Genomic DNA, 22,443 nt, shown 5'->3' with positions numbered 1-22,443 from the left:
TTCACTCGAGTGTGTTATTCCAATTCAGCCAATATAGGGCCAAGTTCAAACTATTTCAGTGTGAAATTTCTAACTACTGCAAGCAGAGGTGAGAGTGAAAAATGAAGTGTTTTGATTTTATTGTTTGCCTGTCTTTCCCTCTGCAGACTATATGATGGGAAATCCCTCACAGCCATAACCAAATCTCCTTTGGACAGGCAGCAATTAGGCCGTCCTTGAGGAAGCAAAACAGAGTCTGGTTCACTTACCAACTAAACTTCCATGGTATTCACCATTGTTCTCCAAAGACATGACTGTAAAACTAGCATTAATTAAAAACCCCCACAAGGTCTGGGGTTGGTGCCTGAGAATGCATGTGTGTGGTGGTCTCCTCAAGTGTCAGTCACTGCAGAGCAAGGTGTATAAAATACTGTGCAGGAGGGGGACAGTTCCTTTAGAAATACCTGATTGGTTCCCCAGATTTTTCTCTAGGCTTCAATTGTCCCTCTCTTTTCCACTCTTCTCTTTCATGTCCCCTCCAATTGCCATGCTGCAGAGTAAAAGGAACCATGAATACCTTGTCTTGTGCTTCTAGTGTCTATGTAGTATCTTGGACTTAAAATAAAAGTAGAATGTGGCCAGCTTCTCTCTCTTGTGGCTGCATACATGTGTGTTTCTAAAGGACAAGCAGGAAGATATGAGAAATCCAGAGATCGCAGTCCCATAACAACAATTCAATCCTCATGCTTTTAGGGTAAGAGAAAGAGAACTAATCGGGAAAGAAGAATGTTTAATCTGTAAGAAGTTAATATTTAACGTTTAATCTTTAATGTTAATCATTAATCTGTTGAAAGAAAAGAAGAACATTTGTATTGGTAAAGACCTCACCAGACTGGACATACTGGCGAACCTTGAACTTCTTTGTAACTGGAGATGAGACTGAGCTGTAATTTAGCTGTTAAGGACGAGAAAGCCATCCCACCATAAAACTGGATACATTCAGATAATCACTGAAGACTGAGCACGTGCATATGTATTTTCGCTCTTCTGTATTTCCCCAGGACTTTTCACATCTTGGGGCTTGGAACTGATGGAACTGGTCCCAGCCATTTTTCACCTGCAAGACAAACCAGCACAAAAGAGAAAGTTAAAATTCAATAGAGAGAAGTGATCGGCCAGTCACATTTCTGCAGTAGGATGACTGTTCCTACTCCTTTTTTCAAGGGTAACTACTGATGATGGAACACAGATTTATATCTTGTTGGTCATGCTTCAGCCAGCTCCATAAATCCTTCACTGTCTAGTCACAACTGAAACTGTGCAGAAGAATTATTTTCCTCTGTCACAGATGAGAGATTCTGCTGGTCTGCGGAACTCCACATGAGGGTGAAGCCAATTCTTTTTAGGACTCCTTTTCTCAGGGGCTGGGGGTAAGGAAGAGACAAAGGGTGGAAGGCTGGGGAGTCAGAGAAACAAACAGAAACTCTGTTGAAGTCCTTGGAGTCGAGTCTAGAAACCAGGCCATAACATTCCAATTAGGATTAGTGACTATCGTAGTGGGTGTTGGGTATCCATCTTCCTCACTTTCATTTTCCTCAAGAATGCTTTTATAGAATCAGAAACCCATCCAGAAAAGAAAATAAACCTCAAAAACATTCCCTTCTGTTTAAGCCTGTGACTAATCTTAATTTACATTAATTAAGATTTTCTGCTGAAATTTTTCCACAAATACATCAGAGTTCATTATGTGCAGAACTCTAGTGACAAACTCTCTCAGGTGCCAGATCTTGAGATCGATAGTCAAATGTCCTCTAACTCATCTAAGAGCAGGTGACTGAGTTTTATTAGTTATCACAACCTATTCCAATTACCTTTAAAAATTTTAAATTTGTATTCTATTCATAGAAAAATTAAAAGAAGGATGGTCAACATATGAATTGCTGTTAAAAAGTTGTGTAGTTAGGTAATTACAAGTTTTGGATTGGGGAGCTGCGATAATGTGCTTTTTATTAAGAACAAACGGATATAAAATGAAAATGTTAAAACTACAAAAAAAAAGCAGTATCAGGCATCGTCTTAATCTTAGCCAAGATCTAATGCCCAGTGCCAAAAGGTTAAATATGAACATTTTGAAAACTAAAGAGTTTCAGTAGCAATTTGAGAATGGCATGTGTAGCACAAACCCTTGAAACATACCAAGAGAGGATGGAGAACTCAAGGTACTTCTTGTTAGGAAAAGGACTACATCTCTGTACTGAGGCACATTCCAGTCAGCTGTTTCATCCCATGAGAAGGATACCCAACATTACGTAATATTGGAAAGACATTGAGTGTTTTATTTAGCTGTATTAGATATTGCATTGAAAGAAGGTGAAAGCATGAAACCAAAAGTGATGTTATGAGGTGTACTCACCTATAACGCTGCCTAGCAGCTCTAAACGATCAGAGCCAAAAAAGAGATGAGGTTTCCCATTAACATGTGCCACAACAGCAGGCATCCCAAATGCCTATTGACACCATGGAGATGAAAGAGAGAACGTTATGAGAGAAATTTTTGCAAACACGTGATCAATCTTCAGGAATAAAAAGCAAAAACTTTGACTTTTTTTCCTCCCCTTCTTTTCAGCTTCTTCATTCTTAAAGATGAATCTAATGGAGCCATCAGAAAGGAGGGGACTCTCCAGAGCCTGTGTGCCCCTTTTGAAGGAGCAAAAAAGGCAACCTGATAAATCCACCGTTTTATGTCAAGTAGCAATAACTGGTATCTCTTAGTACTGGTCCTGTAGCTCCCCATCGTTGCCATCCGGCTGGAATGAGCTGAATGGGTCAGCCTTGGTTTCCCAGATGACAATGCAATAAACTACCAACAACAGTGAGTTAGCTTTAACGTGTTCAAAAAGCAGAGACCACCTAAGATAGATGGTCTATAGAGTGCTTTCTAATCATCACCTTCATTGTTCCTTGCTTCCCAGTATTCTTGATAGGGAAGCCATGCATAGCTGTTATGCCAAATGGCACTGGAAGCATCTCACCCCATATTTTACTGCTTCCTCTGTTGTCTCTTTCAGCCGGTTCTTCACTGCAGGGGTTGAAATCATTTCAAGTCCCTTCTGGGCAACCTCTGATGACAGCCCAGCCTGTTCTGCAGCCTGAGAAGAGATGATTTAATTGAGAGTACTCTAATACTAAATATTCTAATTCCTGCTCTGGTCTAATTATTTTAATCTTTAGTGTTATCACCCAAGGTCTATTACCAAAAAAATTACAAAATACCCTTGAAGCACTTCTTGCACAACTGTCTTGCTGTATTCCCAACCCATTCATCACTTATAAACTCTCAGATACAAAGTAGAAGGGTTATTTTAAACTTCCAAGCCCCAAATCTGCAGGGTTTTTTCAGGAGTCCCTAAACAGAAAAAAAGGAAAGGGAAAAAAAAATTAACCTCTGATCCACTGACTTGTCGGGTAACTTACTGAAAAAAAAAACAAAAAGTTGTTCTGAAAAAGAAAATCTTACTGTATGAGCCTGCCAAGACAAAACCTGTTTGTATGACAAATGTGGCCACATAGGAACTATGAGTGATACTGCATGAAAGAAACTGTAATTCACAGAGGTTAAAGCGTCGCTAGTATTATTACTGTATCTTCCAGCCTCCTCTGTGCCTCTGCCACACAGGAATGCAATAAAGGGGCCAAAGGTAAAGGTCCAATGTTTATCGGGTAACATTGGAGTTACAAGTACTATTTGCATAAAGTATTTACAAAAAATGTTAACTTCCATGCCATCACCTGAATGACCAGACCTGTTTTTCTTAAAAAAAGATTTAAAAATGCTTAAAGGATTGCACACTGAACATGCAGGTGTTAATGATTTTTTTCTCTCAATCACTTTTTCATTTAGCATCCACATTTCCTTGTACCTTCTCCTGCCTCCATATCAGGGAGATTAGGAGCTCTTTTGGACTCTGCCTGAATGGGACATAAACAAGCGTAGCACTGGAGTAGACCAAAACGCTGTGTATGCTGGGTAGCCACGGTGTTTAGACTGCAATATTGACACAGAGACGTAGTGTCTGGTCCTCACCATTCTAGGGCAGAAGGGGTATTTAAGCAGACTGGGGCAGGATTCAAAGACTATACGTTGCTTCTATAGTAATTTCTGTGAAGTTACTGCTGACTAAACGAAGAAATAAAAAAATACTGAGGAACTGTATTAAGTAAACAAAATTCAATTTTTCTAATTGATGTGTAAAATAAATTCACCTGTAAAGACTCAGAGGAAAGGCTTGGGACCCTCACCCAGCTTTGGATGGTGTATTTCCCCAAGAGAGGAAGGTCTAGTACTTGCTGCAGGGTGAATGAAGACGGACACAAGCGAACAAGGAGATGCCCACCTCTCTGCCTTGCTGAACACAGGTGGATTCTCACAGACCGCCAAACGGTGACTAAATTACACAGAGATCTTTCTGAGTATGAAGTTTGATTCTCTGAAGTTCTGCATATCCTTGCCTTATCTTTATTTAAATAATGAAGCATTCAGAGACTATGCAAGGGCTTTCTGTATATATTTATGTACCAGGTCTGGCTGAGAGGGAGTTTTCTTCATAGCAGCTCACACGGTTCTGTGGTTTAGATTTGTGACCAAAACAATGCTGATACACACCACTGTTTTAGCTGTTGTTGAACGGTGTTTATGCAGTGTCAAGGCCTTCTCTGTTTCTCACTCTCCCCCCACTGAGTGAATAGATTAGGGGTGCACAAGAGGTTGGGAGAGGACACAACAACGCAGATGACCAGAACTAACCAGAGAGATATTCCATGCCATATAACATCACACTCAGCAATACGAAGTGAGAGGAGGGGGCTTAGGGAGTTTAGCCACCTTTTGTTGGGGAACTGTCTGGGCATTGGTCTACCTGTGTGAGGTGGTGAGTGATTGCCTTTGCATCACTCCTTTTGTTTTCTTTCTGTCTTCTTCCACTTCTCCCTTGCTTATTAAGCAATTTTATCTCGACCCACAAGCTTTCTCCTTTGCTTCTTTTCCCCCTCCCCTGTCCCACTGGGCAGCGGGGAAAAGGGAGCAAGTGGCTGTGTGGTACTTAGCTGCCTACCAGGGTTAACACACCACGGTTTAATTATATCCTTCATATCTTCTGCATTCTGCATTCTGGAGACACTGTTCATACTTTCACTGCTGTTAATAAAACAGGATGAACAGATAATTAATTGTCCATCCTGGGGATCTTGCCACACGAATTAACAAAAAAGGAGATTCTGGTTCTGCGTATCATTCAAAGCATGACAAAAAAAAAAAATTCATTCCCAACAGAGCTGCTAGGGAAATCAAATCCACTTTTTTCTAGCTGAAATTTTTCAAAACTCCAAGTGATCACTTGACTAAGCTGTCTTCATGTCAGTTACTGATCCAAGCCATCAGTAAGAATATGTATCAGAAATGCAGAAGCACCAACAAAAAGGAGACACTTACAGCCAATATATTCTCCGTCTGACTGATATCTTCATGCTGGTAAAAGAATAAAATAAGTAATTCAGTACTTAAGAACAAAAGCTCGGCTCTGCACTTGAAAGCAAGTTTTTTAAGAAAATAGAAATAAAAGCAATACTAGCTGCTGGAGAAATTTCCTCAGGAAAAGTTTTAAGTCACCTAATCTAGGAATGTATTAAGTGCTTTCTGGTATGAACGACTGATCCACTCAGCCCACAGGACTCACCATACATACCTAAAAGAAGGCAAATTAAGCTGACTATCAGCTAGCTCTTCTCTTGTAAGGGCTCCTGAACCACTATGACCTTATGTTTCCTGCGATGACTTTTCATTAAAAGACATTTCTTTTCTCTTGCTCGAATTCCATATTTGAATGAAGTGGGACAGGAAGGGTGACAGTGAAGGATCAAGAAGTTGGTGACATAAAATACTGACCTGTGACCAAAAACGCATCCAGAACTCTCTAGATAAGGGTTCCAAGTATTGTGGCTGTGTCATATCAATCGCTGTGATGAAGCGCATGGCCGGAAGAGTGCCTGGGATTAGTGGGGAGACAGAGAAACATAGTGAAACAAGGCACAGGATCAGGAGCAGGTATGTTCTGCACAAGTGCTACCTAAGAACGGTATGATCTTCTCTGTAACAGTCCCCAAGCAGTAAAGCTTTTGTTGATTCACAGTATCTTCCATGCTAATATCACTCACAAGCATATTTCTCCAGAAGTCCCTTTCATGGCTAAAAATGCACAGACTTCATCTTGCTCACAGATGTAGGAAGAGGCTGTGGACAGGGAATCCATCTTCACCTCTACTGTTAGGGAGAACTTGAACCAGAAGCGCTAGAGTTGAAAGATACCAGCTAAGGTAAGTCTCTTACTTACTTGTACGAAGGATACGTTGGAAGTCATTTTCCGACATTTGTACAGGCACTTGGTAGTATTTTGCCATCCTTTTTACATCCTTCAGCATGTATTCTGCACGCTTTGGCAGCATTGCTGGGGGCTTGTTACCTTTCAGGAAAAAGTGCTGTTGAGATTTTCAGCTGTGTTATAGTAACACTGGACAAAACAAAACTGGACAAATTAGACCTCATGCACGTGCCTAAGGAAGAGTATAATTTCCCATTGGCTTACTGAAACATGCACAGCTTTTCGAAAGATAATGCTAGGACTTAAACATGATTTATTTTGGTTTTGCACAGATCAACCCTTTAAGTTAGCAGAACCAGTTTTAAACCAAGGTACAAATGTCCTAGCAGGGATTAACTTTGATTCAGACAAATGACTTTTAAGCTAAAAACCTACTAATTTCCTTTCTGAAATGCCTGTACACCAACGCACGCAGCATGGAAAATAAACAGGATGAACTGGAGACCTATGTGCGGTCGCAGGGCCACGATCTCCTGCAATCACAGAGACATGGTGGGACAGCTCGCATGACTGGCATGCTGTCATGGATCGGTGCGTACTTTTTAGGAAGGACAGTGCAGCAAGGCGAGGAGGTGGAGTTGCCCTTTATGTGAGAGAGCAGCTGGAATGTGTTGAGCTCTGCCTAGGGGTGGATGAAGAACAAGTCAAGAGCCTATGGGTAAGAATTAAGGGGCAGACTAATACAGGTTACACTGTTGTGGGTATTTACTACAGGCCACCTGATCAGGAAGAGGAAGTCGATGAGGCCTTCTACAGACAGCTGGAAGTAGCCTCACGATCACAGGCCCTGGTTCTCCTGGGGGACTTCAATCATCCTGATACCGCTGGAAAGACAACACAGCTAGGCATCCACAGTCCAGGAGGTTCCTGCAGAGCGTTGACGATAACTTTTTGACACAGGTGGTGGAGGAGCCAACACAGAGAGGTGTGCTGCTGGACCTAGAGCTAACAAATAACGAAGGTCTGGTTGGGGATGTGAACGTTGGGGATGTGAACGTTGGGGGCAGCCTTGGCTGCAGTGACCATGAGATCGTGGAGTTCAGGATCCTGCGTGGAGGAAGCAGGGCAATATGCAGGATCACAACCCTGGACTTCAGGAGAGCTGACTTTCATCTCTTCAAGAACCTACTTCGAGGTATCCCATGGGTTAGCGCTCTCGAAGGTAGGGGGGATCCATGAGAGCTGGTCAATATTCAGGCATCACTTCCTCCAAGCTCAAGATCAGTGCATCCCTATGAGTGAGAAATCAAGCAAAGGGGGCAGGAGGCCTGCATGGATGAGCAAGGAGCTTCTGGCAAAACTCAAATAGAAGAAGGAAGTCTATGAAATGTGAAAAAAGGGACAGGCCACTTGGGAGGAATATAGGAAGGCTATCACAAGTACGCAGGGATGCAGTGAGGAAGGCTAAGGCCCTCTTGTAACTAAATCTGGCAAGGGACATCAAGGACAACGAGGGCTTCTTCAAGTACATCAGCAGCAAAAGGAAGACTAGGGAAAACGTGGGCCCGCTGCTGAATGAGGAGGGTGCCCTGGTGATGGAGGATACAGAGGAGGAGTTATGAATGCCTTCTTTGCCTCAGTCTTTACTGCTAAGGCCAACCCTCAGGAATGCTGGGCCCTGTAGGTAAGAGAGAAAGTCTGGAGAAAGGAAGACTTTCCCTTGGTTGAGGAGGATCAAGTGAGAGATCATTTAGACAAACTGGACACCCACAAATCCATGCGCCCTGATGGGATGCACCCACAAGTGCTGAGGGAGCTGGCAGATGTTATTTCTAAGCCACTCTCCATCATCTCTGAAAGGTCATGGAGAACAGGAGAGCTGCCTGAGGACTGGAGGAACGCGAATGTCACTCCAGTTTTCAAAAAGGGCAAGAAGGAGGATCCAGGAAACTACAGGCCGGTCAGCCTCACCTCCATCCCTGGAAAGGTGATGGAACAGCTCGTTCTGGATGTCATCTCTAAGCATGTGGAGGAAAAGAAGGTTATCAGGAATAGTCAACATGGATTCACCAAGGGGGAATCATGCTTGACCAATCTGATGGCCTTCTATGATGACATGACTGGCTCGGTAGATGAGGGGAGAGCAGTGGATGTTGTCTACCTTGACATCAGCAAGGCTTCTGACACTGTCTCCCACAACATCCTCATAGGAAATCTCAGGAAGTGTGGGTTAGATGAGTGGACAGGGAGATGGATTGAGAACTGGCTGAACGGCAGAGCTCAGAGGGTTGTGATCAGCGGTGCTGAGTCTAGTTGGAGGCCTGTAGCTAGCGGTGTTCCCTAAGGGTCAGTACTGGGTCCAGTCTTGTTTAACTTGTTCATCAATGACCTGGACGAAGGCACAGAGTGTACCCTCAGCAAGTTCGCTGATGACACAAAACTGGGAGGAGTGGCTGATACACCAGAAGGCTGTGCTGCCATTCAGTGAGACCTGGACAGGTTGGAGAGCTGGGCAGAGAGGAACCTAATGAAATTCAACAAAGGCAAGTGTAGGGTCCTACACCTAGGGAGGAATAACCCCATGCACCAGTACAGGTTGTGGGTTGACCTGCTGGGCAGCAGCTCTGCAGAGAAGGACCTAGGAGTTCTGGTGGACAAGTTCACCACAAGCCAGCTGTGTGCCCTTGTGGCCAGGAAGGCCAATGGTATCCTGGGGGGCATTAGGAAGAGTGTGGCCAGCAGGCCAAGGGAGGTTATCTTCCCTCTCTAGACTGCCCTAGTGAGGCCACACCTGGAGTACTGTGTCCAGTTCTGGGCACCCCAGTTCAAGAAGGACAAGGAACTACTGGAGAGAGTCCAGTGGAGGGCTACAAAGATGATCAGAGGACTGGAGCATCTCTCTTACGAGGAGAGGCTGAGGGAGCTGGGTCTGTTTAGTCTGGAGAAAAGAAGACTGAGAGGGGATCTTATCAATGCCCCTTAGGGGCGGGTGTCAAGGGGATGGGGCCAGACTCTTCTCAGTGGTGCCCAGTGACAGGACAAGGGGCAACATGAGGAAAAACTTCTTTGCTTTGAGGGTAACAAGCTGCACAGGGAGGTTGTGGAGTCTCCTCTGGAGATATTCAAAACCCGCCTGGACGCGACCCTGTGCAATGTGCTCTAGGCGAACCTGCTTTGGCAGGGGGCTGGACTAGATGATCCCAGAGGTCCCTTCCAACCCCAACCATTCTGTGATTCTGTAATGCATGGGTAATATAGAGACTTGTTAATTTCATGATTTACGAGTTAGAAGTCTCAGTCATTAACTTGTTCTAATAAGGCCATAACTACTATTTTATGGCATGCTTGCATCCTTCATGTATACTACAAACCCCAAGTGTTCCACAAATTAATTTAGGTTTGAACTCTACACAAAACTTCTATGAAAATATTCCATATCAAATTATTATTACCCTATTTTAGAACTGACGAACTTTGGCATAGACTGTATGTGCCACAAACAGTGTAAGCCTCAGGGGCTGTGCAGCCGCAACAGTATGAAATTCCTTGTGGCTGATTTCAGAGTCACTACTGAGCTCCACAATCCTATAGTTAATTTGTCATTGGTGCCAAAACTTAGTCTAAAGCTGGCTCTGTGGGCTCTGCACTCACTAAGAGCTCGCCCACTAATGTCCTACTAGTGAAGGAGGTATTTCCCTACGGAGCCCATCTCCCCGCGTTGCCTACCAGTCGCTTGCATTATCCCACTAAGGAAAGCTGGACGAAAGCGCAGATCAATATTCCAGACGTGCTGGTACCGGCACAGCACCTGCAACACAAAAAAGTAGTGACGGATTAACAGTGCGAGGAGATGTCTGTGCAGCCGGGAAACAAGCCAAGGCACAAAACAGGCACTGCAGACACACCCTTTCCTATTACATCAGTGCTAGGCCTAAAATCCTTTTCTGGAGGCTGCCAGAGAACTCTGACCTCAGAAAAACTGGAAGGACGGCAGTGGTGTAATGGCGGTACGAGCCTCAGCAGGGGCAAACACGGAAAAGATCAAGGTCATGAGGGGACACTCGCACTTGTTGAACACCAAAACTATCCCTAAAGCGAAACGCTCGGCAGTAACTCCCGAACGCGCCCAGGCCACGCCGCCATCGGCGGAGACGCGCTTCCTCAGCGCCCCCGGCCTCCAAGGCGTGGGGAGGAGACCGAACCAGCCCTCGGCAGCGAGAGGAGGCAGCGCGGCGCAGGGCAAGGGCCCCGCCAGCCGGCCGGGCGAGCTGCCCTTCGGCCGCCTCCTCAAGGAGCGGCAGGACGGCGGGGCGCCCCGGGAACGGCCTCGCCCCGTCTCGCCCCCCCCTCACCTCAAACCCCAGCCAGGAGTAAGGGGACACCACATCGTAAAAGAGCTCCACGAGCGTCCGACCCATCCTGTCCCCGGCCCGTCCTCTGCCGCCGCTACCCACAGCGCGCCCCCGCGGCAGCGGCACCGCCCCCGGGGCAGGCGGGGGGCGGTGACGAGGGGCGGTGGCGGAGGCGGGGTTTATGTAAAGATCAGCAAAATAAAGACTATGCCGAAGTAAATGTGAGTTTATAGAAAACGGTCTGAACTACTTCACACTTAAAATGTAAGTGCGAGTTAAAAAAGATGCTTCGATGCTGGTTGCCAACAGTGGCGGAACAATCTATTAATATGATCACGTCAAAGTAGACTAGCCTAAAATTTAGGAATTGTGTCTTTAAATGGCTACTGATTAAACATCACGATAAACAGTGTGTTTCTGGAGTCCGGGGATCCATAGCACTCAGATCCAGCAGTGAAGCGTGTGCCCTCCTCTTCGTTACTAAGGACTTGCAACCATGGGGATTTCTCCGCTGGGGGGCGCTGCTGCTGCCCAGAGCCGAGCCAGCGCAGACGCAGCGAACAGCAGCGGCGGGGGCGGCTGCCCCGCTTCGGTGAGAGAGGGTCGGGTGGGGCCTCCGGCTACTTCTTGCAATAAGTACTGCAATGAGCATCACATTTCTTTCTGTGTTTGGACAGATGAGTTAGACTCTGTACTGAGTACTGCCCCATCCTCCTGACAGCCTGGATGACTGTACAGAGCAAGAGAAGCGAGAGAAGCAAACAGAAACATTAATAGAGGGGCAGCTGTACAGGGACTGAAAGAAGTCGGGCCAGCATTTAAGAGTCCTGGTAGAGCACACTTCAGAATGGTAATTATATTTACTTTCCAGTTCTCTATTTTTTAGTTTTTCTTCTATCCTTCTCTTTTTCATTCATTTGCTTTCTTATGCCCTCTTGGTCTTCTGTATTGGAATTCAGGAGTGATTTTCACCTGTACATGCACGTGCTGGCAGAACAGGGAACTGGGATGGTATGTGGCTTGTAGGTGATATATATGGATAATACTCAGGTGTTAGAAAGTATAGTGCGCAGCGTCTTACACGGCCACACTCAGATTTAATAAGTGTGCCAAACCAGGCGGGACTGAATTTGAAATGTGGGGTGTATCTGAGCGCCGCCCGCCTGGGTGAATTTGCATACGTGGGGTGGCGGGGAGGGCAGGAGCCAGTGATGACGCGGGCGGGTCTGTGACATATTCGGCACCGCACTGTGACACTGAAGGGCAGCAGCAGGTGCCGGGTGCTGGGCCCAGTCTGCCTCACACCCTGCAGCCCAGAGCCAGGCTCCTGCAAAGACCTGCGCCACTGATCCCAAAGGGGAGGAAACACCACCGGAGACAGCATGGTAAGGGGGGATGTGGGAACACCAGTCCTACGGGGACCGGGAGGACCGTGGGCAAGGGAAGGCAGGGGGATCTGCCATTGTTATCAGTGGTTTGTGCCTCAAAACCCTGATCCCACGCACTGATTATCACGTAAGAGGATGGGAAAGGAGTGTCAGAAAATCTCAGTGGAGCTGTAAGGCATGGTGAACCAAAGTTTTCTTCAAAGGGTCTGTATCTCTAATTTTAAGATAAATTAGATCTGGAGTCTTAGCTTTTTAGTACTCTCTGTTGTGACGATATTTTCTCAACACAGGTTCATTTTCACATGAGATAATAATTTTTTCTAGAAATAAACCAAGAAAGTTACTTACCTTTGTCTCTGTTTTAAACTAATTTAGCCACCATGGCTGTACTGTTCATAGCTATACAGTGTATACGTTTGTGTTTCTGGAGTACATGAAAGTTTTTATAAGTGTATGTGTTTAAGTAAGTAAAAAAGGCCCTTCATTTTTAAGATTTGGAGGTTTATTATACATTTGTAGAGATCTCTCAAAACCTCTTAGAATGTGAAAAAAACACTTCACCTTGTACCCTAATTTATGTCTAGCACTGAGTCTTATTATGGTGCAGAGAACTGTTATTTTCTGCCAGTACAGCTGCAGGTCCAAAATGACAGTGCTCATTTTGCAGGCAAGATATGCACTTCCACAGGCTCCCCATGCCTTAAGGCAGACCTAGGGTAGTGAGTATGTTTCAGGAATAGTTGGGAATATCTGGAAGACTAAAGTTTGCCTTTGTACAGTAAATACTTAAGCCAGGTAGTATTCTGTTTTTTTAATAGAGTCAAAGCTGTCCCAGGTTTAGTTTCACAAGGGTCCTGGCCCTTTCTACTGGCTTTTGGTAAATAAAAGGTCAGGTCTACAATTTGTAAAAGACAGGTCCTGGTACATTAGTGATGGGATGTGAAACATGAGTTTGGAATAAGCTCCAAATTTAAATACCATGCAGAGATCAGTTTACCCTGCCTGTGACTCTGAAGAAGGCCCGCTCTCTTCCCCATTAAAAGTCTGATATCTATTTTAAAGCTGTTTACCATGCAAAATCAGAAATCTCTTTGTTATTGCCTTCTCTCCTTGTCAGAACATTTCCAAATTACTGCTGGGGTAGGAGAAGATGGGAGCTGAAGGCAGGAGTCACAGCAAGAGGCCTGGCTCAAAAGGCAGGGTTGAGATATGGTGTCAAACCAGCGCAGCTGAAAGATCAGTCTAAAAGGAAACCGAACTGATTCTGCAGTCTTCAGCTATAGTCCTATACTAAGCTTTACAGTATTAACTTTCTAAGGCAACATTCACTAGTTCCATCTGTGAAAAAACAGACCAATTCCTCTACTGATCTGAGGAACAGAGCGAAGCAGCTCTTTAGGTTCCAAGTGTTGCTTGACTTGTAATTCTAGTTTTGGTCTAAAAGATATTCTTTTAAAAAGTCACCTGTCCTCATTGCTGTGTTTGAAAGGAAAAAGTTTTTTTTTTAACTTGCTGACAGGCTTACAGATTCACGTTGAGATTTAAAAGAAAAGCAGGAGCCTGTCCTGTGCAAAATCAGCATTAATTGAATTCTCTAAGCCCAAATATGCCTTCAGTGTCTCCTGAGTAATCCTCCAGATTGCAACTCCACTGCAACATACCGACACGCAAATAACTCGGATACTTTTGCACAACTCGATTGAGAAAAACAGGGTTGTGCAAGTACACTTGAGAGCATATTACACACACTGCTGCATGTGCATTCACAGAGTCAGCAACTCACAAATGAGTACTGAATAGAAATAATATGTGTCATTGTATGAAATTGTTGAATTGGCTTTCCATATTCATTTGAACTTCTGAGGATGAGTAATGGGGGCAGTGGTGACTTCTAAAATTCGACCTGCTTCTGGAAAAATATCTGATGTTGTGTTTCTGAAATGTAAATATATGTCAATTGTGAAGAAAACCCTGCTCCAGAGATGCTGCTGGTCACACATTCTGCTTGAGGATTTAGTTTTGGGGAAGGTGCATTTCATTCGCAGGTCACAGGGTGATGTTGCAGGGTAAGCAGTTACAGAATTAAAAAAAAAAAAAAGTTAACTGGTCAAATCTGATATTAAGTCATTGGATCTCTCTAAATGAGATATTACAAAATAAAAATGAGCGAGGACCATTCTCTGGCCTTGAAGCCGGATAGCATGGCCTGCTTTGTATTTAGGCACCTGAATCCTCTTTCGCCCTCCAAAGCTAGGCAGTGGTCAGTGAGCTGCTCACTGGAAACCATTCTTGACAATGAGTTGTATTCCCGATAGTGCCCAGGCATTGTCTGGAAAAGTATGAACTAGCATAAGCCAAAACTGTGCCAGAGAGTGTGCTAATTATCAATTAGCACAGGCCATCACAGGCCAGTGTTCAGTACTGTGACCTGACTGTTACTCTCTAGTATACACAGGGCCACTGAGATCACAAAAACAGAGCTTAGAAGACTATAATTACAATTGCTCCAAAGCAGAAACTGAAGCTGAAAAACTCTGTGTGTTTGAAACCGCTCTCTCCTTACAAGCTGCCTTTCACTACACCCAGTGTCGTAATCATCTGGACTAACTCAGAAGTATCTGCTTTATAATTCTATTTCTGAACTTACGAAATTCAGCACCAGGTCCTTCATACTCCTGTACTCCAAGTGTAAAGGATTTTGGAGCAATTGGCACCTGCCTGTTTTAGCCTGGTGTTACATACGTTGTTTTCTTTTCATCGAAGTCCCCAGCTACCATAGGAACTATGCTCAAAATTAGGCAAATAAACACACTATATTGCAATGACACTACTTGAATATGCAGTGGACCTGCAATGTAAAATTCATAGCTGCTCACGAGCTTGAAGGAACATTGTTTTCAACCGACGGAATCTGAAATAATTTCCTGAGGTGAATATTGCTTACAGCAGTTCTTCCAAGTTTCCACTCTAGCCTGCTATCAGAGGGTAAAAGGATCAAAAGACATCACCTGTCTTGGGTTACATAAAGTTGAAGGATACCACATGTCTGTGTCAGGTTCCAGCCAGGAATAAAAATAAACTAAACTGGGATGTGCTCCTCAGCAGAGCCAATCCGTAGGAGGAAAGGTGGGGTTTGTGTAACTCAAATTATTTTTTTCCTGACTGTTTTCACATACCCATATACTACAGAACAAAGATCTCAATTTTTCAAAGAACTGTCCCAGTATCTGGTCTGTATATGTACAGTCTCATTGTGGTCATGGTGTTGGACCACCAAATGAAATGCTGACAGCGACAATTCACCATTTTTTTGGAAAAGCAATACACTGGGAAAAAGTAACCATTAGGAATAAGGAGGACTAATGTGCAGTGTTTTTTCTGACCCTGTCTTTGTTCTCTCCCCTTAGCGTGAGTGCATCTCTATTCATGTTGGCCAGGCTGGAGTTCAGATAGGAAATGCATGCTGGGAACTCTTCTGCCTGGAGCATGGCATCCAGATAGATGGCACCTTCAAGGATCTGCATGATAAACTCAACAATGATGACTCTTTTACCACATTTTTCAACGAAACTATCACTGGGAAGCATGTGCCACGAGCTATAATGGTGGACTTGGAACCAACTGTAGTAGGTCAGTATAGTAATATACCTGGAAAATAGAGAAGAGCTTACTCTTCCTAATATCACCATGGTGCGCCACCAGTCTCCGCTGGTACAAAGCAGCACACCCTTTGTATCTTGGTCTACCACTAGATAGCATAAAATTAATTTTCTTGTGACACAGAATGCTAGATTCTGTCAAGACTCAGTTATTCCCATAGGTGTTATAAACATAGGAACAGTAGGATCCTCAGCAGTTTAATAGCTAGTACACATGGCTTGTATGACTTCTCTTTGAACAAACATTTAACTTTCGGTTTTGTTTATTGTGACATTTTTGCCATTCGGATTCTGCTCTTCTCCAATTTGCATCCAAAGTGAGAGCCTGACAGTTTCCCTCCAGCAACAGAAGGATTTCTAAAAATTGGGGCACCCAGGGGAACGTGATTTTCTTCACAGTTTTTTTTCCTAGTGATTTGTTGGCTTGTCAGTACAGGTTGTACAACTGACAAGCTCTTGAGAGATAACAACTTCTGTGGCTGGATAAAACTCACACCATAAAGCAACAGAATGCAACAATTTAAAAATGCTTAGGAAACAGTTCTCCCTTCTCTGTCAGCATCTGGTTTTTGTGGTCATGACCTCCAGTGACTGAAAGCTAGGGAGCACAGCCATGAAGCTTCTCACAATTTCTCTTTCTTGTTCAGATGAAGTGCGGGCTGGCACTTTCCGGGAACTTTTTCATCCAGAACAGCTGGTCACTGGAAAGGAAGATGCAGCTAATAACTATGCCCGTGGCCACTACACCATTGGCAAAGAAAGCATTGATACGGTGCTTGATCGTGTCCGTAAGCTGGTAAGTCCCAGTAGTTTTGAAAGAGCAGTTTGGATTCTGCAGAAGAAAGAAGTGCAGAACAGGTAGCTTGTTAACTACAGATGATACCAATGGTTCAGAAAAGAGATTGCAAGACATACAGAGGCATCATTACCAGTCCACGAGAGAGAAGCCCAGTAGTTCACTTCCCAGCTGTATGCCTTCAGATAGTCTTAGAAAGTGGTTCTGAATATGTCATTCTTCATTATTAGCACAGCCCTGGAGCACCAAGACTGATATAGAAGGGTGGATTAGGCCATTCTACATTGCTGGTTTCAGCTAGACTAACTAAAAGAAGTGTGAAGTTCAGAGAGAGAAGCTCCACAGAGAAGAGTTGAATTTTTATGTCATAAGTAGAGCCAGTGAAGGAAGAAAAGGATAGGATTACCACCAGGCCTTTTTCAAGAAAACCTGACATAAAAGCTATGCTGTATAGTACTGATGACGGCTCTCACCTTCAACTCAGAATAACATAGTAGATTAAGTCTGTTCATTCTTCTTCAGCCCCCATTCTTTCATTTTCTCTTTTGCTTTCTAGAGTGATGCCTGTTCTGGGCTGCAAGGATTCCTCATCTTTCACAGCTTTGGTGGGGGCACTGGCTCTGGCTTTACCTCCTTGCTGATGGAACGTCTCTCCGTGGATTATGGAAAGAAGTCCAAACTGGAGTTTGCCATCTACCCAGCCCCTCAGGTCTCCACCGCTGTTGTGGAGCCCTACAATTCCATTCTGACCACGCACACAACCCTGGAGCACTCGGACTGTGCCTTCATGGTGGATAATGAGGCCATTTATGATATCTGCCGCCGAAACCTGGACATTGAGCGCCCCACTTACATTAACCTCAACCGCCTCATTAGTCAGATAGTCTCTTCCATCACTGCCTCGCTGCGCTTTGACGGTGCCCTCAATGTGGATCTGACGGAGTTCCAAACAAACCTGGTGCCCTACCCACGTATCCACTTCCCCTTAGTGACCTACACCCCCATCATCTCCTGTGACAGAGCATATCATGAGCAGCTCTCGGTGGCTGAAATCACCAGCTCCTGCTTTGAGCCCAACAACCAGATGGTGAAGTGTGACCCAAGACATGGGAAGTACATGGCCTGCTGCATGCTCTACCGTGGTGACGTCGTTCCCAAAGATGTCAATGTTGCAATTGCTGCCATTAAGACCAAGAGAACTATCCAGTTTGTCGACTGGTGTCCAACAGGCTTCAAGGTGAGTAGGGCTGAGCCATAAGCTTCTCTTTAATGTTTAAAGGGCAAGTTCAGTCTAGTGGAAAACTTTACTTAAAGTTTTAGATCTTGCATGTTTCCCACTTGTAAGAAGAAGGAACATAGGAAATGTGTATGCATAAATGTGCCCTTTCTCTTTTGGACATCCCATTGACACAGACTCCTAAATATTTATGTAAGTGGAAATCTGAAGTGTATATGAGCTAAAATCTAAAGAAGTATTCATTTCAGACCTAAATTTTCAAAAAGCCAGTGAGTGTTCCCTCTGAAGCATCATCTAAAACTAAGGAAATACCAAAACCAATACAATTAATAAAGGAAAGGCTGATATTAGGGAATCTGTCAGTTAACACCCTCATCCAGAAATATTATACAGCCTCTCCCCACTGGCTACATAGCAGTGTTGGGAAACATCATTTCAACAATAATAGAGACAGTAGCAGTGGAAAAACATTTGTCATACAAATAGAAGTTTTCATTTTTAAACCAGCTAACTGGGAACCAACTTTCTATATTAGTTTCTATAGAGTATCTTGATGAAACTGTATGTTCAGTGTTGAATAGCTGTTAAGAAAGCTATGAAGTTGCCAGCGTACATTAAACAGAAGAATAAGACAGACATTAAAATGACAATGATGTATCACACTGTTTATGATGCTATTATTTTCTATGGCATTTGCCACTTAGTAGTTTTGATAGTGGCGTCATTCTACTCCAGCATCTGTAAATTTACTCACATTTCTTCAGCTCTTCTTTGACTGCTTTCTGCTCTTGCTATTTTACAACCTTCTTTCATATTCCTGTTTCCAGGTTGGGATCAACTATCAGCCTCCTGCAGTAGTTCCTGGTGGAGACCTGGCGCAAGTCCAGCGAGCAGTCTGCATGCTGAGCAACACCACAGCCATTGCGGAGGCTTGGGCAAGGCTCGACCACAAGTTTGATCTGATGTATGCCAAGAGAGCTTTTGTGCACTGGTATGTGGGTGAAGGCATGGAGGAGGGAGAATTTGCAGAGGCCCGAGAGGACCTAGCTGCCCTGGAGAAAGACTATGAAGAAGTGGGAACTGACTCCTTTGAAGAAGAAAATGACGGGGAGTAGTTCTAAAATACACTTTCCTCCTAGCAAACACAGAATTGTCTCTGTATCACTGTATTGCACGTGTCTACCATTAGGCTACCCCTTTGTGTGTTATATACAGAAGTTTAGGAGGGATCATATAGAGACAACTTTTGTTCCATAAATCATAGGTAAATTGTCCTGTAAGATATGATCAGTTGTAGTAATGCCCCACCACTCCCAGCAATGCAAAAAGAATCACAGAATCACAGAATAGACAGAACTTGTATACTCTGTATGCATTATATGCATTTAATTAACCAGATCAGTAAATTACTAAACTATGAACTTATGGAGTACCAGGAATGTCTCTGTTTAGGAAAACATCCCTATTCAGGACTGTCATGGTTTAACCCCAGCCAGCAACTAAGCACCATGCAGCTGCTCACTCACTCCACCCCCGGTGGGATGGGGAGAGAATTGGAAAAGTGAGAAAACTCATGGGTTGATATAAAGACAGTTTAACAGGTAAAGCAAAAGCCACACACACAAGCAAAGCAAAGCAAGGAATTCATTCACCACTTCCCATGGGCAGGCAGGTGTTCGGACATCGCCAGGAAAGCAGAGCTCTGTCACACATAATAGTTACTTGGGAAGACAAACATCATCCCTCTGAATGTCCTCCTTCTTCCCCCAGCTTTATATGCTGAGCGTGAATCATATGGTGTAGAATACCCCTTTGGTCAGTTGGGGTCAGCTGTCCTGGCTGTGTTCCCTCCCAGCTTTTTGTGCCCCCCCAGCCTGCTCACTGGCAGGGCAGTATGAGAAGGTGAAAAGTCCTTGACTTAGTGTAAGCACTGCTTGGCAACAACTAAAACATCAGTGTGTAATCAACATTCTTCTCATCCTAAATCCAAAACATAGTATTATCCCAGCCACTGTGAAGAAAATTAACTACCCCAGCCAAAATCAGGTGTCTCCGTTTAGCCTGCATCCAGGGCTAAACAACAGCCAGCTGTTCTATCACTCAATGACCCCTCCCCAGCTGAGAAAGGGGATTCTATCCCAGCAAAACCAGGACACCAGGACAAGGTGTTTATGTACCTAAATTGAAGCAACATGAATAAGTATTACCCAACCTAGTGGGATTAAGACTCTTACATGGCTTCCCTCATAGTTCTGTCCTGAACTGGAACCAAAACCAGAAACAGGAAATTTCATACATGAAACAAATGTATGTATTCACACCAAGAAGTGACCCTGCTCTTCCAGTGAGAGAGGAGAAATAGGGGGCAAAGTAAAGACAAAAAATGTGATAAAAAATGGCAGATGAATTGCTTGCTCTGGTCTTTGAAAAACTGCTGAAAGTGATGCAACGAAGAGGTGAAAGTTATTGATCCAGTGTGGAGTACTTTATGCATTCTAAAACACTGAGTGTGGCATTCCTAACTTCCTGAAAGCTTTTTAAATCTCATCCTGATCATCAATCTTATGGTTTGTTTTATTTGCAAGGACACTTAGGAATCGGGATCCCTGCTTTTGCAGTAGTCAATGCACTCTTTGGAATGGTTTGGGGATTACTTCAGAAGCGCTGTGGCAGTTATCAGGAGCTAGCAGCTTTTGGCAAAGTGACGCTACACTATGGCACTCAGCAGACAGTGTATTTGGAGACCCAAACACTGAATCTTTCAGTTTCAGCCATCCCTTCATCTGAGCACACTTTCTGGGCTCAGACTTCTGCCTATTACCTGTTTTAGAAGTGGGGTGTCACAACTGACTTCCACAGGCAAAGCTTAAAATATTCTTAAATAAGACATATGCTGCTCTTAATTGAGCATTCAGGCTCTCACAGGGGTCATTACCAAACGCCACTTCAGCTGCACACTGCTTCACTAGCTTCCACAGACCTGTCAGACCTAGTTCCTCTTTAATCTCCAGTGTCAGTTTGCACTTTGCTCAGGTGGTTTAACTGTCATTAGGCAACTTATGGCTTATTAGTTCTTCTGTTTCTTTTTCTCCCTTCTATCAGGCAGACACCACACAAGCTAGTAATAGAACGGGATCATCACTAAATTTAAACCATTGCCAAGAGGCTCTGCCAGAGTCACAGCAAAGATGCTGAGTCTGTACCCTTCCGCTCGCAAGCCCCTACAGATATCCATACCCATCCATGTGACAATTCCAGAAGCTTTTCACTGCCACTGCTGCCTTGACTGAAGAGCTCTGACTGCCAGGCAGCTGTGCTGCCTCCAACAGAGCCAGGTTGTATGAGCAGGTTCTCCATAACCTGCCCAGAGGGTATGCAACTGGGATCTCTTCTGTGGGGACTGCAACAATGACAGCTCTGATGGGCTCCACACAACCCCTCTGAAAGCTTCCTATGCGCTGCTTCCTTCCCACAGTTCAGCAAAGCGGGGCAGGGGCTGCACAGAGGTACCTGACACAGGGCTGGGAGCACACGCTGTCCTCACCTGTGCTAACAGAAGAACTAAGGACAGCTTAGCTTCTCTCACAGTAAATCCACGTTAGCATAACCCTTGCCCCAGAAGGTGCACCCAAAGTGATCTGTGTTACGTGACAAAGGGGAGGCAGTAAACATCCCTCCTCATCATCATCAGGGTTGCATTCATCTTCCTCCTCTGACATGAAATCTTCTAGCCACTCCCCGCAAAGGGCTGGCTCTTTAGTTCAAGGTGTAACAGGAACAAACAGTATGTTAACAATAAGAACACCTATGTCACTTAATGCCTTGCAAAGCACCTTTGCTGCAGAAATTTTATTAGATAGGACTTCCACATTCAACTCCTAAATTCTCTCAATAACCACTAAATGTCTGTACAATACAGGAAGGTGTCTACAAGTCGGGGCTATGTTAAGCCATGGTTTTCCTCCCCACACCTGTTTTTTTCTGTAACATTCCCTGAACTTAGTAACTCAGTGAGACAACAGCTGAAGGCTTCTGCATAGCACATGTGAATTCAGTTTGTTAGGAGCTCATAGAAGGGGCTTTTCTGAGGGGCAAAGGGGTGCCCCAAAGACACCAGCGAGCTTCCAGGGAGCAAAGAAAGGGAGAGAGAAGCCATCAGGAGCTCCACACAGCCTGTGGAAGGGGGAAACACCTTTCCCCTCACTAACTCCTCATGGCCTGCTAAACCAATCCTACAGGTAGAGAGAGAGGGGAAGGGTTTAGTGTTTGAACCTGTCCCTGGGGTCCATCTGGTGGCAGCTGAAGGATGTGGTGTCTCTGACCCAGCTGGAGTTCCTCCACAAAGGGTAGGCAGGTATGCCCTGCCAAATCACACAGGGACTCTCCCTTCTGGGGTACCAGAGACTCTATTTCACACATATAGCAGGACTCCTCACATCACTCACACCATTTCCCCAGTGACAGAGCTCTGCAGGGCAGCATGACTCACCTCTAAGCTCTCCCACTTCCTTAAGTGGAGCAAGGCTAGGCCAGTGGCCATCCTCCGACAAGCAATGCTCCCTTACTTGCTGCTGCACCCCTCCATTTCTCCTGTAGACGCCCAGGAACAAGATGAAGGGGAAAGCCTGGAAACCCAGCACATACACTGGAGAAGCTGC

The 22,443-nt window shown here is 44.6% G+C and overlaps 2 protein-coding genes across 2 annotated transcripts; one reads left to right on the top strand and one right to left on the bottom strand.

The window, feature by feature from the left end:
• Positions 1 to 784: 784 nt before the first annotated feature.
• GSTK1 (glutathione S-transferase kappa 1) lies at positions 785 to 10,820 on the bottom strand. The gene is made up of 8 exons (XM_068401867.1): positions 10,706 to 10,820; positions 10,080 to 10,161; positions 6,366 to 6,494; positions 5,921 to 6,021; positions 5,468 to 5,503; positions 3,012 to 3,128; positions 2,393 to 2,486; positions 785 to 1,096 (listed from the first exon to the last, which is right to left on the bottom strand). The coding sequence occupies exons 1-8, from the start codon at positions 10,769 to 10,771 to the stop codon at positions 1,047 to 1,049; spliced, it is 675 nt and encodes a 224-aa protein (XP_068257968.1). The 5' UTR covers positions 10,772 to 10,820; the 3' UTR covers positions 785 to 1,046.
• A 1,133-nt stretch (positions 10,821 to 11,953) lies between these two features.
• Positions 11,954 to 18,935, top strand: LOC137663680 (tubulin alpha-8 chain). Its single transcript, XM_068401141.1, has 5 exons — positions 11,954 to 12,090; positions 15,501 to 15,723; positions 16,400 to 16,548; positions 17,105 to 17,785; positions 18,613 to 18,935. Exons 1-5 carry the CDS (start codon positions 12,088 to 12,090, stop codon positions 18,898 to 18,900), a joined length of 1,344 nt encoding a protein of 447 aa, XP_068257242.1. The 5' UTR covers positions 11,954 to 12,087; the 3' UTR covers positions 18,901 to 18,935.
• The last annotated feature ends 3,508 nt before the right edge of the window (positions 18,936 to 22,443 follow it).

The sequence above is a fragment of the Nyctibius grandis genome, chromosome 5, assembly GCF_013368605.1.
Source record: "Nyctibius grandis isolate bNycGra1 chromosome 5, bNycGra1.pri, whole genome shotgun sequence".
Classification (NCBI taxonomy): domain Eukaryota; kingdom Metazoa; phylum Chordata; class Aves; order Nyctibiiformes; family Nyctibiidae; genus Nyctibius; species Nyctibius grandis.
This window is presented reverse-complemented; position numbering and strand designations above follow the sequence as displayed.

Bases quoted from the DNA above. Each gene is read 5' to 3' on its own strand.
- GSTK1 (XM_068401867.1), bottom strand. From the start codon at position 10,771: ATGGGTCGGACGCTCGTGGAGCTCTTTTACGATGTGGTGTCCCCTTAC. The intron at 3,129-5,467 runs GTAAGTGTCTCC...ATCTCTTCTCAG, and splicing joins AGACGGAGAATATATTGGCT to GCTGCAGAACAGGCTGGGCT. The intron at 1,097-2,392 runs GTGAGTACACCT...TTTGTCTTGCAG, and splicing joins GCTGCTAGGCAGCGTTATAG to GTGAAAAATGGCTGGGACCA.
- LOC137663680 (XM_068401141.1), top strand. The intron at 15,724-16,399 runs GTCAGTATAGTA...TTTCTTGTTCAG, and splicing joins CTTGGAACCAACTGTAGTAG to ATGAAGTGCGGGCTGGCACT. The intron at 17,786-18,612 runs GTGAGTAGGGCT...TCCTGTTTCCAG, and splicing joins GGTGTCCAACAGGCTTCAAG to GTTGGGATCAACTATCAGCC.